This window comes from Trichinella spiralis, assembly GCF_000181795.1.
Source record: "Trichinella spiralis strain ISS 195 chromosome Unknown Scfld4, whole genome shotgun sequence".
Taxonomy (NCBI): domain Eukaryota; kingdom Metazoa; phylum Nematoda; class Enoplea; order Trichinellida; family Trichinellidae; genus Trichinella; species Trichinella spiralis.
In genome coordinates, this window is record NW_003526943.1 from 1,484,696 (window position 1) to 1,502,492 (window position 17,797).

General features: G+C 33.4%; 6 protein-coding genes across 6 annotated transcripts; 2 read left to right on the forward strand and 4 right to left on the reverse strand.

Annotated features, from left to right (window-relative positions):
* Positions 1-3,621: 3,621 nt before the first annotated feature.
* Positions 3,622-6,981, reverse strand: Tsp_00458 (dual specificity protein phosphatase 22). Its single transcript, XM_003376114.1, has 5 exons — positions 6,904-6,981; positions 4,918-5,903; positions 4,205-4,341; positions 3,967-4,070; positions 3,622-3,825 (listed from the first exon to the last, which is right to left on the reverse strand). The coding sequence occupies exons 1-5, from the start codon at positions 6,979-6,981 to the stop codon at positions 3,622-3,624; spliced, it is 1,509 nt and encodes a 502-aa protein (XP_003376162.1).
* A 642-nt stretch (positions 6,982-7,623) lies between these two features.
* Positions 7,624-8,827, reverse strand: Tsp_00457 (hypothetical protein). The gene is made up of 5 exons (XM_003376115.1): positions 8,801-8,827; positions 8,364-8,421; positions 8,172-8,233; positions 7,917-8,033; positions 7,624-7,743 (listed from the first exon to the last, which is right to left on the reverse strand). Exons 1-5 carry the CDS (start codon positions 8,825-8,827, stop codon positions 7,624-7,626), a joined length of 384 nt encoding a protein of 127 aa, XP_003376163.1.
* Positions 8,828-9,005: 178 nt separating this feature from the next.
* Positions 9,006-10,433, forward strand: Tsp_00456 (putative protein p26). Its single transcript, XM_003376116.1, has 5 exons — positions 9,006-9,487; positions 9,562-9,649; positions 9,729-9,914; positions 9,969-10,201; positions 10,268-10,433. The coding sequence occupies exons 1-5, from the start codon at positions 9,006-9,008 to the stop codon at positions 10,431-10,433; spliced, it is 1,155 nt and encodes a 384-aa protein (XP_003376164.1).
* A 58-nt stretch (positions 10,434-10,491) lies between these two features.
* Positions 10,492-11,406, forward strand: Tsp_00455 (conserved hypothetical protein). The gene is made up of 6 exons (XM_003376117.1): positions 10,492-10,569; positions 10,596-10,670; positions 10,733-10,844; positions 10,919-11,031; positions 11,102-11,188; positions 11,251-11,406. The coding sequence occupies exons 1-6, from the start codon at positions 10,492-10,494 to the stop codon at positions 11,404-11,406; spliced, it is 621 nt and encodes a 206-aa protein (XP_003376165.1).
* A 471-nt stretch (positions 11,407-11,877) lies between these two features.
* Positions 11,878-12,546, reverse strand: Tsp_00454 (serine/arginine repetitive matrix protein 2). Its single transcript, XM_003376118.1, has one exon. The coding sequence runs from the start codon at positions 12,544-12,546 to the stop codon at positions 11,878-11,880; it is 669 nt and encodes a 222-aa protein (XP_003376166.1).
* A 54-nt stretch (positions 12,547-12,600) lies between these two features.
* Positions 12,601-17,527, reverse strand: Tsp_00453 (lonCoA ligase 5). The gene is given in 12 exon segments (XM_003376119.1): positions 12,601-12,675; positions 12,706-12,867; positions 12,882-13,492; positions 13,574-13,946; positions 14,143-14,186; positions 14,366-14,403; positions 14,953-15,097; positions 15,461-15,529; positions 16,282-16,480; positions 16,537-16,763; positions 17,282-17,377; positions 17,431-17,527. The coding sequence occupies 12 exon segments, from the start codon at positions 17,525-17,527 to the stop codon at positions 12,601-12,603; spliced, it is 2,136 nt and encodes a 711-aa protein (XP_003376167.1).
* Between the last annotated feature and the right edge of the window lie 270 nt (positions 17,528-17,797).

Consider the following 17,797-nt stretch of genomic DNA (forward strand, 5'->3'; position numbering starts at 1 on the left):
TGAAATAAAGATGCGTCCTGTGCAGGTTTTTGACCAGCAAAGATCACACTGACCAGTTCTACATTTTCACGCGGACCTTGAACGTATTCTGCCACGTTCTACCGACCAAAAACAGTGAAGAATGCACATGCATGCACATGCGCAGGCAGAAATGTATCGTATAATTATATCTTCAGCTGGTAGGTCAAGCTGACCATTCATTTACTATTCTAATATGCTGACCTCAGAAAATTAAAAACCATATGCTCTATTGTACTTGCTAATTGTTGAACACATGATACGAGTTGCATTGTAATGACGAAATTGAATCGTAAATGCAATGTAATATGCATTTATAATAAATAATATGGATTTTATTTGAGCAAGTGGATTATTAATAATTATTAGAAGATGTGCGAAAATAATAAAAATTGAAAAAAAATCATTTGAACGAGTAAATAAAAATGCATACCTAAAGAGGTAAGAAGAGGCAGGATGAAGAGGCAAGTTGCCATTATCATTGTAGTTTTCGTATTTGTCGTAAGTCAGTTTGGAATGGTGAATTTGTAGCTCATTTAAGCTTGTTGTTGCCGGCAGTGGAGTGCGTGCGGTAAAAACGCAAGAGCAAGCTGGCAGAGAACGTCGAATGGAGCAGATGCGTGCAGAAGAACTGAAAAATGGCACACTCTTGCTTACGGTAATGTTGATATGGCAGTCGCGTTTAGGAACGAACGATTAAAAGTGGAACAAATAGTGAGCTGCTCCAGAAAATGGTCCAACGAGAAATTGCCACCAGCGCCTTCAAAATGACTAATCCTCAGCCCACATGCTTACTGACTGTTTGTCAAAGAATGTTATCTTTTTATTTTTTTCGAAAAACCTTCTTTTTTACACAACATCATTATTACATAAAAACACCCTCCCCCCCCCCGCATGTATGCGTAGGAGATTATTAATTTATTTGTGAAAGAAACGTATGACAAAACGTTATGGAAATGATTTGTACAAGAAATGTGAAAAATTTAAGCTAGCCTGAATAATTTTGAAAGAATACAGATCTAGTTTGTGGATGATTTGTGAGATGTATAATGGAAAAGATGAAAATTGTCATCAAGGTCTGTTCAAAAGTTGTCTCACGTTTTTCAGCCAAAACTAACCTTGAAATTATTACAAATTTGATATTGGTTTGAAAATATTGAAATGCACGCAGAGGAAAATTGATCAGACAAAAGTCCCTTTTATTGTGCACCGCATGAAAAGGGCTTGGCCTGTGTGTCAATGGCGCTATTGAGGTTTCGGTTTGAACTGAATTTCAAAGCACAATGTTTGACAGCTTTTTTTATTCTTTTCTTTTTTTTTCTAATTTTCTACCAAAAATTCAGATCAATCCACCAGGTAGGTTACCCAAATTGCTTTGACCGAAAATGATAAATCGAAATTGTTTTTTCTTTTTTCATTTAATTGAAAACATCTGAGGAAATATATGATCATCCAACAGTTTAATATGTTTGAAATTGACAATCCAATTTTTAATAGAAATTTTTGTTCGAAAATTTTTTGCATACATTGGTCAGTTTGATTATGAATTCAGTATTTTATTAATATCACATTGCAAAAAGAAAGATGCAAAAAGCATGATGGTACAATATTCAAATTTACCTCATTCAGTGCAATATGTACTGTAGTTTAAAATGTTTATCTTACTGACGAATTAGAAATTTTCCAATAAAATAATAATCAAATTTCGATAACTGGATTAAATTGGTTTTGTTTTTTTTCTTGTGAAATGCTAAAATAGAAATTGCAAGTATTGCTTTTGTTTAATAGACAACACTGAACCTGAGCACATGCATGTCAGTATGCCATTACCTTGAAATTTTCAACTAGTTTCCATTTTTCGTCTTAAATATTTTATTTCAAAAACAATCCAACTTCTACTTTAAATTTAAACATATTTTGCATTGGACATGGAATATGTTAACCGCATTTTTTTAATTCTTAAGTTCAAAACCAATTAACAAATTAACATGTTTCACAAACTGACAGCATCATTCTAATGTTTCAAACTTCATTTATAAATATATGTATATACTTGAAAATTAATTAATTTTTAGATTGTTGTAATTTAATAATTTTTCAGATTATATAAATGTAAATTTATACATATTCTATTAAAATGTTATTCATATTCTGAAAGTCAAATTATAAAAGAAACAATCGATTTTAATAATACATTTGAAAATATATTTATGCAAATATTGAATTATACAGTTTTTCTTGCTACCTCATTTTGTAGATTTTTTAAATAAATAATTTTTTGAAAGTAAAAAGGAAAAATTATTATCTTTTTTTCTGAATAATAACAATTTCAAGTATACAATGAAGATGTTATGAATTTATTAAATTTCATAATTTTCCCGTTGATGGTAGTGTTGTGGAAAATTCAGACGTGGAAGTATGTGACTTGAAATGATCATCCAGTTTGCAAATCAGCACGGCTGATTGACGAATCCCCATTGGCAATGTAAAACAATATGATGAATCATGATGAAGAAGATTCTTTGAAGTGATTCAATTTTTCAAGTGTGACATTTTTACTTTACGACGACAAGAAATGGCCAACAATGCTGTAAAATGATTCACAAGCCGGTCAGTCATCTGGGTGAAAATTAGGTTTTCCAAGTTAAGTCAACAAATTTGTCACTTTCGTCATTATTAATAATAATAATATTATTATTATTATTAATAACGATAACAATTAATATTATTACTGTTAATTCATTTTGTATGCGTGATTTTGATTTTGCAGTCGAATCATTCATTAGCAATACAATTTTCGAATAAGTAAATTTTAATATTCTTCTCCAAAACAAGAATAAGGAAAAAAAATACTTGACAGTTCCGATAGATGGTTCAATTTTGAATATCAATTGCTGTTTGCAAATGTATTTTCAAATTCAGTACTTCTTTTTATATACAATAATGGAATGATCGGTACTTTTTTTCCAAAAAATTTCACGTCAATTTTACAAAAGATAATTCACTGAACAACTTGCTTCACTTTTCAATGAACAGCATTTCCAGCTGAAATCGCTGCAAGCAAAATTTTATTTCCTTCATCATTTTCAACACGTTTATATGTGCATATCATGATTGAAAATTGGAAAAATTTTTCCAAATACAAAGATGACAATAATTTCTAATAACTTTCAGTTGTTTTAAAATCGTTCGTCTACATGCTACAAAATAATTAATTATACCATTCGCAGTAGATAGAGTACAGCATAAATTGAACAGTTGTTGCATTGTAGAATTTATTAATTAATTTTTTCGTAAAATTAACAACAACCTTCAATGACACTTTGCAAGTTATTATTATCAAACAATAAATAGTAATGATTACAGTCTGCTGAAATACATGGCAGAAAATATAGCAAACATAATACATCACAAATGACAATAAAATATACGAATATGCATACATTTATCACTTTCTACATTTATAAAAAAAACAACCGCGATAACTGTAAGCTGTCGCTGTATTCCATAAAATAATATCTGAACTTGAAAAGTATCATTGTGAAATAATGATGAATTACATCAAACTCGAGATGCTTCTGTTATGAACACTAAAGATACTAATTACAGAAAAAATTGTTCAGGATTCCCTGAACTGTTCAATCGATCTATAACTAGAGATTCTTGTTCATCTTTCAACCGATCTCCAAATTCCACCCATCGATTGTAAGATTCCAATGCCTGCTGACACTTCTTCATATCACATTCGCGCAGACTTCCTGCGTTTGTAAATAAAGAAGCCATTCGTTGACGTTCTGCAGCAAGGTCCTGGCAAGCAAATTCAGATATTCAGATAAAATTAAATTTTAAAGTAATATTTTTTGTTTCAAGTACAGTGTTTTCAAAAAAGTGCAGCTGCCTTCTGAAATGGAAATTTGGATTTGCCTGACGGCGAGCACTGCGAATCACATTCAACGCGTCACGCCAACCAAGATCCGTAACTGACATGATGTACGCCATGGATAGAGTAACGCTGCGGCTCACTCCCATCATGCAGTGAATCAAAACAACGCCTGCAATATAGACCAGTGGTTGTTGAACACTGAATTAAACTATTTCAATTCAAAAATATTTGAAAATTAAATGTATATTCACTGCAGAAATATTTCATTCAATTATCCGCAGCGGAATATAATTGAATTATTACCTCCGTCAAGACGAGCTCGATGAATAAAGTCGTTCACTGTGGAAACATGCTTGATAATATTCTCATTGGAGCTGTCCGAGACTTTCAAAATTAAATGCTGTCGATGATTCTGCCTCTCCACAGGACGATCATGACAGCTTACGATATGCGTAATCTCAAAGCATCGCTGTTTAGCATTGCAAAGTCAACATCCACGTTCATAATTTAATTTGTTTAATTTTTTTTAATTTTAATTATCAATTATGAAAATCTTTTATCATCGAATTTCATAAAACCACTTCTTTAACGTCAGTTCTCATCTGAACAATCAAAAAAGTGTATTTTGCATGTCATACGTTAGGACTTAAAAGCAACACGTTCATAATTGATTTCGTACTGGTTGTTAAAGTAATTCGAAATTAAAATCATACTGCACAATGAATAACTGCGCTTCACATTCAAATATGAAGACCAAATACAGCGAAAATGCCATCATCCAACAGTGCAAAAGAAACTCTGCACTCAGAAATTAAAAAAATACTGGATTACATCATTAAAAAGTGGTGCTGTAATTTTAAAATGTAGATAAAAGAAAACAACAGTAAAGTGGTTGGTATATTGGAAAAGCAAAAAACTTTTTCTCAATCCTTTTACTTCAATAAACCAATAATAATAATAATAATAATAATAATAATAATTAAACAGGTTTTTAATTTTCCAATTTCTTTTTTAACTTCATTAACTCATCCTGATGCTCTTCATCATCTTTTGAAGTAACAGTCAACAGAATTCCCTCGTCAACGTATTTATGAGCTTCGTCCATTCGTCCCAACTCCATAGACGTTTTTGCTAAGTACAACTTCGTTGCTTTTGTACCTCCACCGGTGCTTACTTCATCGGATTTTTTAAAAGCTCTAAAAGCCGCATCATACGACGCCGAAGGCAGTTTCTTATAAAAGGTTGATGCATAATAACGTTCCACACAGTTTATTCCTGACGCGTAAAAAAGCCAACGGCCATTTAAATAATTCAGTATTTCATCATCCGGCAAAATGGCCAAGCTTTCATCTAATAAACCTTTCAAACGGATCCCTTCGTCAATGCGATCCTTAGTAGTGGTCAGAAATAAGGCTGTTTCTGCCAACGCAATGGCACAACACTTTTTCAACTGTCCATCGTTTGGCCATTGCTTGAGAGCAGCAAAAGCACGTTCTTTCGCGAGAGTGAGAACATGCTTCCTATTTTCATCTTTCTTTGAAGGAAAACAGTTCGCATAAGATTCGGATACTTGTAGCATTTTTAAAATAAACGATAAATTATCACTGAATCGATCATAATAGCGATTCATAAAACGGTACGCAACTTCATAGCGATCCTCAATTCCGGTACTGATCAACTTCTCTACCCGGTTGAACACGCTCTTCATCTGATCCTCTTCCAACTCTTCACTGGCTTCGGATGCTGTACTTCCATCCAAAAGCTTCTCATTGCTTACGGCGTCGTAATATATCTCCCCAGTTTGCTGTGCAATAGTTTCCTTAATCTGCTTATGCTCTTCACCCACCGTACTTTGCAACTCGCGCAATTCCTTCCTCAAATTATCAACCTCCAGCTGCATGTGATGACTCATCAAGCTCAATTTGGCATTCAAACTACGGTATACAATATACATGCCACAACCTCCAACCAATGCGGTAGTGGCCACCAAACCAAGGGTACACTGCAAATCAAATGGTCGAATTACTTGATGCATTACCATCACCCTGTTACTGAATTAAGCTGAACGCTTACCGGCAATCCCATCACGAAATAACTACGTCAACCGAATGCGAAAATTAAATTCACTCGACTATTTCCAATTTCTCTACACACGAAAAAATCTAATCTAAAATTTATGAAGTAAACTGTATATTTTAATTGTAAAATCATACAAAACTCAGTGTCATTTAATTTCTATTTCATACTAGAATTTCAAAAATTACATTAAGATTTTGTTAACAAAATTGAATAATTAATTATTTCAAACTTATAAATTAATCAGCAAATATGAACGATCTATATATTCCCTGAACAAGGGCATCGCAAAACTTGGACTATTATTACTTACTAATATTCAAAGTGCACAAACAACTTTATTATACACTAAAATTTTCAACAGGAATATTATTTAACAAACGGCATTAAAATGACAAAAAATACATTTATACTACAAATTAATTATTAATTATTATATACACAAATAAAATTAAAAAAGTTGTCGCATTTAAAGATATTTTAAAGTTGTACTTGCTTGATAACATACAATATGACATGCATTTCATAATGGTGAAAATAAATCATATTCTTTATTACAATAAATTAAAAATCCAAAAACAATCCTGCAGTTTTCAATACTACTACAATACAATCTACCTTGATTTACTTTCATTATTGTTTATTGCCATTATTCACTGACACGATGATCACAAATACATGATAATAAGTTTATTTCCCTAGGAAAATTTAAAAATGGACAACATATTCGACAACTTATAAAGGATAACATTATACTGCATTACAAGAACACGTATATACATATTAATTTACATCTACCTAGTTTACATAAAAATTACATACTTTTAACTGATGCCAAAAATTTAAAAGATAAAAATCTAAATATTTAACGGTTAGTGTTTATTATTTATTTACCTAACAAAAAAATATAAAAATACAAAACATACCTTAATCTCGTCCAAAAGCTTTGAATTCACCGAATTTAAAAAACTACCAATGTAAAGACCTGGAAGAATCAACGACATAAACTAAAAAAGTATAGACACAATTGACAAAGCGCTTCCTCTTAAGAAAACTTGCAACTCATATCAAAACATGCATATATACGTACATAGGTCAACAATAACTTTCATTAGAAACATGCAGCAACAAATAAAGAATACAACAACTAATACAATCGTTTAAAATTCAAACAATAGCGAAAACTTTAACTATAAAATTAGCGTTCAAACAAAATTTGCTAGAAATTTCAAACAACTTAAAAATTCAAAGTATAATCAAATAACCAATAAAAAAAGGATCAATAATATATACGTGAAATGCTAATTACTACATTTAACAGTCAATACCTACCTCCAAAGGAACAACGACCACTACACCGCAATCAAAGATGAGAACAAACAAGTTACTTCTTCTTACGTTAAAATTTATAAATGCAGGTATTATTATGAATTATACTGTAATAAAATGAATTTCCATAAAAGAAGCGTAAATTAATTTTTTTAAATAAAAATAATGGTCATAAAAATTAATTTTAATATTCAATATTTCTTTTAAGTTCAATAAATTTTAAACTATTTTCAAAACTGAGAAACTCATACTGTAATTATACCAAAACGTATCTGGATTTTCTTATAAACGCAGTGCATTGAATATTTAAAATGTTTTCAGTTGAAATCAGCTAAAATCTTCTTCAACATTTTTTGACTGCCTATAGCAGTACACAGGATTTGCTTTTTACTTTTATGAATACGTGGTTTCCGGTTTTTTAATTCATATTGCTCATTCTGAATATAATGTTAATTCTCTTTGAATAGCTTATAAAATCAATAAACTGCTTGTTTCGGTTACATAGATTTTACTTCGAGTATGGTACTACTATTACAGTATATTAGAACGCAGGATAAATGAAATAAATAATTTTTTGAAACGAATCGCTGCATGCTTATAATAGACTTACTCCTAATCCCATGAAATAGCTAAGGAAAACTGATCCGGCAGCAAAATTACTCACTTCAAAAAGTGAGGCATGTATATTAGCAATGCATAGTAATCGAAGAATTTTAGTTGATGAAATCTAAAAGCTAATACAAAAAGAAACAAGCATGTCTAAGCTGTTATACAAGTATTACAGTGCAATGAACTAGCTTGAACATGTATTTTGCCTAGCTCTCAACCCCATATTTAAACAAGAATGAAATTAATAGAATTTAACCGATAATGGTAAAACTGCAGCTGTGGACAGACAGTTTATCACTTGCAGACTTTCCCGTTCTACTAAAATCAGAACAATTTCTGACAAAAAAAACAAAATAAAATAGTATCTTATGCATAAATGTCGTAAAATTGCTAGATAAAACGTGTTCAACGTGGAATAGCCTATCAGTGAGCAGCCAATGAGAAAAACTTGGGGGAAATGGGAGCGAACAGTTGTAGAGCACCCGAAATAAAAGATGGAGGAAAAACTGAAATATTAAACCAATGAAAATTTTGCGCGAATCAGGAAGTTAGAACAGAAATTTGCTCAAAATTGTGAGTTGCTAACTAGCGTGTTATTAAATAAGACAATATTTAGCATACCTGGTAACGACTGAATAAGCTTCATTTATTTGGATGCATAGGATTTTGTGATTTGAATAAATTTTTGTGGAACTGAAGTTCACTGCCATCAACATGCTGATCAGATGAAAGACCTGATAATTTTTAACTAATTTCAGGTAATAAAAAATTTTATAATATTATAATGATGAATTGGTAACAAAAGTGCATTGTAAGTGATATTTATTTCGTGTAATTTTTGGTTTTTAATGCTGACGAAAAGATTTGAACATGCAAACAGATTACTGTGTTATAGTAGTCACGAGTTTTCATTTAGTTTGTAAATTAGTGATTTCATTAGTTTATAGTATTAGTTATTTTTTAAATAATTTTTGCCTTTTGTTATTGATTGTTGACAAATTGATATTTATTTCAATAGGATTTTTGAAAAAAATCAATTTTATTTTGCGTAATAATACAGATTTTGCATTTTAAGAAATTGTTGATTGAAATGGGCTCTGCAGCTGCGGATGGGAATGGTGAAATGGAACAGTTATGTGATTTCGAATTGTCAGAAATTTTGAATGCTTCCAAGCCTAATGGACCTGTAATAACGTTGTATGAAGCACTAGAGCGCAATTTTTACAGAACCCGATTTGGAATGCATTATTATTTAGCTGGTTTAACTCGAAATGATCCAGGTTGTTATTCTCCATCTCTACAGTCGGATAGGAATGCAGGTGATGGCTCGGTAATTTACCTTTTTCCAAAATTGAAATGGCCACCGCCTTCTCTGAATTCGTCATGTAATCCTGTGGAACCGATTGAACGTTTGAGGGTGGGATATCAGCCGCAGAACACAGTTACAGATATTTCTATAACATATTTGAAACGATGGACCGAGAAGGCGGCTAAACAAATTCGAATCTGTTCTGTGGGTACCTGTTATGATGATACCTTGTTATATCAGCAGTGGGAAGGCAAGATTCTCGAGTAAGCGTTTTGTTGCTCAGTGGAATTTGTTTTCCATTTTACGAATAAAACTTAAAAAAAAATTTTTTTTTGAGGATTTTGAACAACGTGAATAGGAAATTTGTTACTAATATTTGTCAAGTGATAAAAAGTTACGTATTGTTCGAGCTCGCTTCAGTGGGAGTAAGTGTGTTGGTTATAACTTCAGACTTTCGATTTTTGATGTGACTGAAAACTTGGATAATTTTCATTCACATTTTAGATATACAATGAAGAACTGATATTGTCAGAAAATTTGAAAACTGCATCTGTCAATATGCTCACCATTTGGAATGAGATGATCATTTGTGAAATCGATTTGACAAATGTGCATTATCAGTTTTTGAAAAATCTACCAGAGAAATATTTAAAAGCATATTTATGCATAACTCGAACGATGCGATACGATGTGAGTAATTTTCTCTTTGCAATCACTTTGTTCTTGTTATGCTTTCATTTTCAGCGTCCAGATATTTTTAAAAAGATCATCAATGTTGACGAAAATAGCGATTCAATACTTTCACATTTTGCACAATTTTCGGCCATCCGATCGGTGAATCGGACAAAAGTGAGCTTTCCATTGAAATTAATTTCACCCTTGGATGGAAACGTGGTGATAATTTTGGTCTGGCCACATGTAAGATTTGTCGGTTATAAATCGGCAAATGTGAGTGAAAATTGCAAATTTTTTTTCGGGTGTGTTCATTGATTTGATATTTGAAAAGTTTTGTCAAAAACCTTTTCATCTTCAACGTTTTCCAGCAGGGTGTTACCAGAATATGCGAAATGTATTGAATTGAAACTAGCACCGATAAAATGGGGAAAATCCACCGACGAAATACACAACATTTACATGGATGATTTGAGAATTAAAATTTTTAAAGTACAACATTTTCAAATTATTCGCTCATTATGTGATGAAGTGTGAATAAGTTGTCTGTGCAGACATTGCAGCGATATAATGATAAGAAAGTAATTTTGATTGGATGGCACTTGTCTTGCGACGTGGTGTTGCAGGTGTGATGCATGTGGAAGAAAAGAGCAGTTTAAAAAATGTATACAATGTATTTTTTTGATTTCAATTTTTTAGTCATGCAGTGCGAGCAATGTTTGCGGTGTGGTACTTTTCAATTTTATCAATCGAGCAAAGGAACATTTACCTGCGGTATATTGATGCCTTTTTTGATTATTTCTCATAAATGATTTGGTAAATAGATTTTTTTGCAGATTGTGTCGCCAAGTTTGCTCGGATGTGAAGTTCCGGTGCTGTTTGTTGTCGGCAGTTTCTCCAAATTGTGTTCTGCGGATTTTTTGATAAGCATTATGCCCAAGTTTAAAAGTGAGTTTGGATTATTAATTTATTTATTGAATATAATTCGGTTTTTTCTCCCATCAAATTCAATACTTTTACAGATCCAAAAAGCAAAGTTGTTGTTGTTGGCCAATGCGACGATCAACTAATGATGAATCCTGTAGCATTGCAAGCTCTTCATTTAAATCAACTAGTGGTGAACTATTGTATTCTGGTGAGTTGTGGATTTGCTTGTTTTCACGATTAGTGAAATTGTTGTTTTTTCTATGCTTCTATTTTTCAAGGAAGCAGTGATGAATTATTGTCATCAGCTGCTGAAAAGTGGTGTTGAAATGATGGGCGAACGTGGTGATGATGGTGATAATAATCGAGTAAATTATTATTATTTGTTTTCCTTTATATTTATTAATTCAAATAAATATCTCCCTTTTAGAATCAACAATATGTTAATAATGATGACAACGATGATATTTGTACCAGACAACGTGCGAAGCGCACTTTGAGAAGTGTTTCGGTCGACGAAAGCAGTGGCTTATTATCTGCGCAGTCGAGGAAAAGAAGAACAACTGAACATAACACATATGGCTGACCAACAAAGCAGCAATGCTTTGAAATTTTTAATATGCTTTTCATCCATCCATTCAACATGTTTGCGGATATATCCGTGCAAGTGATAGTGGTCGTGGTGGAATGATCATCTTTGAATTCTTTGATTCGTTTTTTTTTCTTTTTTCTCTGTTTCATCCAATCAGTATTCACCAATTGGAGTGAAATTGTTCAAAATTCTGTAAAATATTTTTTCTTCTTCATTATATGAATTGAACAACAGTTTGGTGAGGTTGTTTGTTTGTTTGTTTATTTCAAAACGATAATTTGTTTTTGTGTGCGAATTTGTTATTTTCAAAGGCAGTAGTAGATAGAATAAAGTAATTTGAATAATCAATTAGTCAATCAATCGGAAGCGTAGAGTTGTTCAATGATGTTACGGTAGGCTTGTTTCAATGAGTTGCGTTGGTTTTTCATTGTAGGCGTCAGGAGACCATTTTCAGTTGTGAACATCTCATTGGAAAGGTGAATTTTCTTCACTTGTTCCAATGAATTCAACCCATGCAATTGGGCACAGCGCTTCATCTCTTCTAGTATATATTGTTTGGCCGCTTGGCTTTTGCAGAGTAGATCGAACCAACGGTCGGTCGGTTGTCGTTGTTGGATGATGTTCTTCTTCACTGCCCAGCCCAACAGTGCCTCTTTTTGGGGTACAACGACAGCGACCAGGTACGATTGGCGACTGTCGCCGTGGACGAAAATCTGACCAACCGCACGGCAACGCTGGTAGACGTTTTCGATCCTTTCCGGGGCCACGAATTCCCCCTGACTGAGTTTGAAGATGTGCTTCCGACGGTCGATGATTTTCAACGCTCCGTTGGACAACCATTGGCCGATGTCGCCGGTATGCAGCCAGCCGTTTTCGTCGATCAGCGCTTCGGTTTGCTCGGCATCTCGGAAATAGCCGCTGGTCAGCGTGTTGGAACGGACGCAGATTTCGCCGCGGTCGTCTTGGGCGTAATAATTCAACTCTTCCACGTCGACCAATTTCACTTCGGTATTCGGGATCAACGCCCCGACGTGTCCGGCTTCGGTTTCGTCGATCAGCGTCGCCGCTACGGGTCCGACCGTTTCCGTTTGGCCGTAACTTTCGATGATCACGCAGCCGAACATTGCCCGGCATGTGGTCAACACTTCGGCCGTTATTGGCGCCGAACCCGACACGCAAATTTCCACCTCACCGCCGAGCATCTTCTTCTTGATCTGGTCGAAAATCACCCAATCCCAGAAGCCGTAACTTCGACTGTGGTGGCTGTTAATTATACCGAAATGGAATTGAAACCGTTTCCATGCGATCGCCAGGCGAAACAACATCCACTTGCAGAGGTGGTTCCGGACGTTCGCCTGAATGGAGTCGTGGAAACGGTTCAACAATCTCGGCACTGTTGGCAGCCAGTTGGGTTGCAACGTTTGGATGTCGTCCAACAATTGTTGCACGTCGCCGCTGTAGAAACCGACCGCCGCACCGATGTAAAAGCACAAAGCTTGGTTGAGCTGTTCGTAAACGTGCGCCATTGGCAAGTAGGAGATCAGGCGGTGTTGCTTTTTCAAAATCTCATCGTCTTGGGATTGGAGAAATGTGAAAATATTGTGCACGCTGTTCACCATGCTCGCGTGCGTTATCAGCGTCCCCTTGGGACTGCCAGTACTGCCGCTGGTGTAAGCGATCATGTACAAGTCGTTGTCAAGATTTGGCAATTTGAAATTGTCACCGCCACCACCACTTCTAGCCAGATCTGTCAACTGTTGCAAACTGTGCAATTGCAAGTTGTGCTGTTTTGCAATTTTTTCCATTTGCTCTGGTCGAAAAATGCCATCTCGGTCGAACAGAATTACATGCTTCAAAGCCTTGGCCCCCCGACCTTTTGCTCGAAGCAGAACTTGGATTTTCTCCAACTGGTCGCAAATTACGCAGCTCATCTTCGTTTCCAGTATCGCTTGTGTAATTGCTTCGTTGCCGAACGTTTCGTACAACGGTACGATTGTCGACGAAGCCAACGTCACTGCCAAGCTCGACACAACCCACTCGGGACAATTGATACCGTAAATACCAACGATGGAATTGTGCTCTGCAAACTTTTCATTTCAATTTCAACATCTCCCCTTCGTATTTTGCTCCCCCCCTCCCATTCATTTTCAACTCTACCTACCTGGGTCAGTGGCTTTGAAATTGAGAAGATTCGACGCCAACAATTTCGCCTTTTCCAACACCTCCTCATACTTCAGCCACTTGTAATCACCGACGCCAGCACTGTTCACGGGACGATAGCCAACACAGGGACCGTTGTTGGAAATTTTCATTCCCCTCACGAAGATGTCCAACATCGTCTTCACCGACGCATCCGGATATGTTCCCTTGATAATCGACCTGTGTATTCGTTCTGGGCCGGGCAAAACAATCGACTGACACTTTCTGCTGTACTTGCTTTGCAATTTTCCTCTGATCCAAACTGTACGATAAATCCAATAAGCCACCAATGTACTCACTATTACAACCGGCCACAGTGAATTTTCATATGACATCTTCAATACTGAAATTCAACTTTTGAAACGATATCTCTCTTACTTTTTCATTTGATTTTTATAATAATAATAATAATAATGTCAACTGCAAAATGAGATTCAAATTTTCCATTTGCAATTATATATTAAAAAAAAGAATTTATGAAAACATATTTACTGTTGTTCATTGGAAACATTCTTTATTCGAAAATTCTACGTATTTCTGTGCGACAGTCAATGTTGTTTGCTGCAGCACACGCACTGAAGTAATAATATTTTCATTTCAGTGAAAGCTGATAATTTTTCCCGTGATTTTTCTTGCAAGTTGTCTGTCGTCCATATCAGTTGACTTTGTACTTTATCTTTTCACTAATCAACAATAGAAAAGTGATCATAAATATGTAAATCACTACCCTCTTATCATGTATATAATAAAATACCGAAGATAGTCTTGTTTAAATATTTTTCCATCGTAACACTGAAAAATTGATAACATTTTTATGCAAAAGTTGATTTTGTTTCAGCCACACCTTTTTGTATGCGTACTGATTAGTGCACATTAGTGCACAGCAAACGATCGAATTACTTAACTCAAATTTGCAAATGTAAAAATGAAAATATCCAAAAATATAAAATGAAATTATTTTCTTTTAATATGCTGCATGTGTTTGGATTTCGAATTTATCTTTTCAGTCATGACAACTGAAACAACAACAGAAAATGGAAAGAAGAAATTATGATCAATTTTAATAAAATCATTTTCTTCAAAAACAACGAGCTCATTTTTAATTTGCAAAAAGCTATACAGTAGGACAAATGAAATTCATGAAATCCAAGCAGAACAACAATATTTTGCCAATGCAATGCAAAATTCACTTTGTGCAATGAATGAAAAAATTAAAAAATAATTGCAAACATTTTATTATTTCAGCAGTGCAAATATTTGATCTGCACGAACTGCTCTTCTACAGTTGTTCAAGCACACAGACAACAAGCAGCAGCTGATGAAGGAAGAAAAATAAATTACGGATGTTTTTTTCGACTACGTATGCCAATTCGCTTTTGAGAAAATGAATGCCAGCGTGTTGATTTCAGCTCTTCCGTGAATGGATTTTTATCACACCTAAACAATAATAATTGACTTTTCAAATATTTCTTTTTTAAGCTTAATTCTGCAAAAAAAACAAAATATTCCATTTTCATTCATGTTGCATCAATTGTTTCAAGCAAGCTTAATTTTCCTCTCTTTTTTTAGCCGATGCAATAAACAAACAGTTCATCACTTGTTAGAAATCATGAAAATTTAAATGATTATAAATATCTTCTTTTAGAATAAAATGCAATCAATTTTCTGCAATTGGTATAGCTTTTATTATATTAAATTAAATTTATTTAATGTAATCAACACTCGTGTATGGATGCAAAGCAACATGAGATAGTTAGTAACAGTGCAAACAGTTTTCAAGGCAAAACGAACAACAGCAAACAAAGAAAGAACAAACAACAGGACCTGCAAGTTGCGTGATTCAGATTACTACCATCTGGACAATTTTCATTTATACATTCACAGAAACAATTCTCTTCTGACCATCTTTGATTTTCATCTAAAAATATTAACAACAATATTAATAATTATAATAATACTTTTGTACAATGTATGCATACGAAACAAATGACTTTGTTATTTTCCTTAGATATGTGTTAAAATTTCACAACTTTAACAACCGTTGTTAAAGTAAAATATTTTCCATTTAAATAAATATCAAGAATACACAGAAAATGAACATTTTTAACCGATGAGAACAACACCGTTAACGTGCTTGCACTTTTGGTGCTACGCATCAGTATGAACTTTTTCGTAATAAAAATGCTTTTGATAGCAATGTCAGTTGTTCGATTTTAAACAATTTTGACACTAAATTTTAAATACTATCTATCATTTTGAACAAATCATTCAAATATTTAGAAAACAAAAACAATTATTAAAATTGTCAGAATATCAGATTTATGTTGGGAAAGGTTTCAGCTTCCGCAAACCTCTATTAAAAATTCTGCAACAAAATTTAAAAATAAACTGCTCCAGGAAAATTTAATGCTTCTATCATTGCGGAAAATTGTTTATACTTTCGTAAATAAATTTTTTTTCTGGCAAAAGCACTTTCTAAAGCTTTCGTAAAAGTGATTTTATTTTGTGATTCACATTTGTTCAGATTATGCTACAACAATAAAACATTATCATATTCGACACCAATATTATATATTGAATATACTTTATGGAAAATTTCCCAGAATTCGGCTAATAAAAAGAATCAATTGATTAACATCTTCCTGAAACTACATATGCAATGTGACTTACTGTTACAAAGTTGAGAATCTTGTTCATTGACACATCGACATTCGCAGTCCACCAAGTTTTGGTTTTCTTTGCATTTTGGTGTCTTCTGACATCCGTTGCAATCACAAGATGTGTGACGTTCTAAGCGGACAAAAAATTCTTGCCACAGTTGAAAAATTGGCTTGCCTTCGTCAAGTCCCAAATAGAGCCACGAACGAACCTTGAAAAAAAAATACTCCAGATGCAAAGATGAAGCATTGAAAGCAGATGAATCACCTTGACGCGAACAGGCTCAGTAGTGACCGGTTGGCAACGATGAAAATTGTCACAGCAGCCGCCTAAGCATTGAGGCAAATCTATGCATTCGGGAAAATAGTAAACAGTTGGCTGCTTCTGAAGTGGGATTGGCACGCATAATGTCACTACTTTGCATGAATCACGGGATTGAACAGGTTCGTGAATAACTTCACCAACATCTCCAGCCACTGGACTCAAATTTTCATCTAAAATAATAATTTTATACAATGAGAAAGTAATTTTTCAATCTTCTTAATAAGTTCACCTAATCATACTTACTAATTTGATAAGTCATAAATAAATATTCGATTGGTTTAGTTCACCTGCAATTACTAGTAAGCATTTACACATTTACTTTATTTCTTCAAACGGCACAATTGAAAATAAATATTCAATCAGTTAAAATTATATTTTGATTAAAAGTGTTTAAGTGTTTAAACAGAAATGTATTCAACCAAACTTTTCATAAATGGCGGTTAATCTAATCATGAGAAATAATTTGAATTAATGTCTTGTACATTTAAAGCCACTTTTAATTAAATTTAATATTTCATAAATCTACAAACATAAAAGTTATTTCTATTACACTGCTGAACTTCTAGTTATTTAAATTAAAACACTTTGTATCAAACACGACAACTTCACGGGGAAACAATTTGAAAATTAAATAGAAATAACTAACTAAAAGCATTTATTTAAAAGAAAAGTTATTCATTGTCAGTACCATTATCAGTAGCTTTTGTTTCTGTCAGTCTGAATGAATTTAGTGAAGGAGTTACTGATGTAAAAATAGTTCCCACACGTGGACTCCATATTTTTTCTAAAAATAATTCATAAATATCCACAAGCCAATAGCAGTTGTAAGTGACATACCTGTCCAGTTTGTCGAGATTGCGTTGGTACCGTTTTTTAGTCCAAGCACGTGAAAACGAGATAAAAATTCATCATAGGTTTTTACATTTCGGAGCATTTGCTTCACTTCATCTACATTCTATATTCAATTCATAAGTTACTCGATAAAGTTACTGATAAATAAATAAAGTCACATATATCTTTTGTATAGATTATGTAAGCTTTTCATTTGAAATTCATTCTCCGGTGGTATTATATGGATGGGATAGGTTCTTTGAGCTCATAACTGAAATTTATTTATTTTAAAACAACATTTATTTTACATATACTGTTAAGTAATAATTTGTTCGAAAATTAAAATTAAAACATTTTAATGATTTCTTAAATT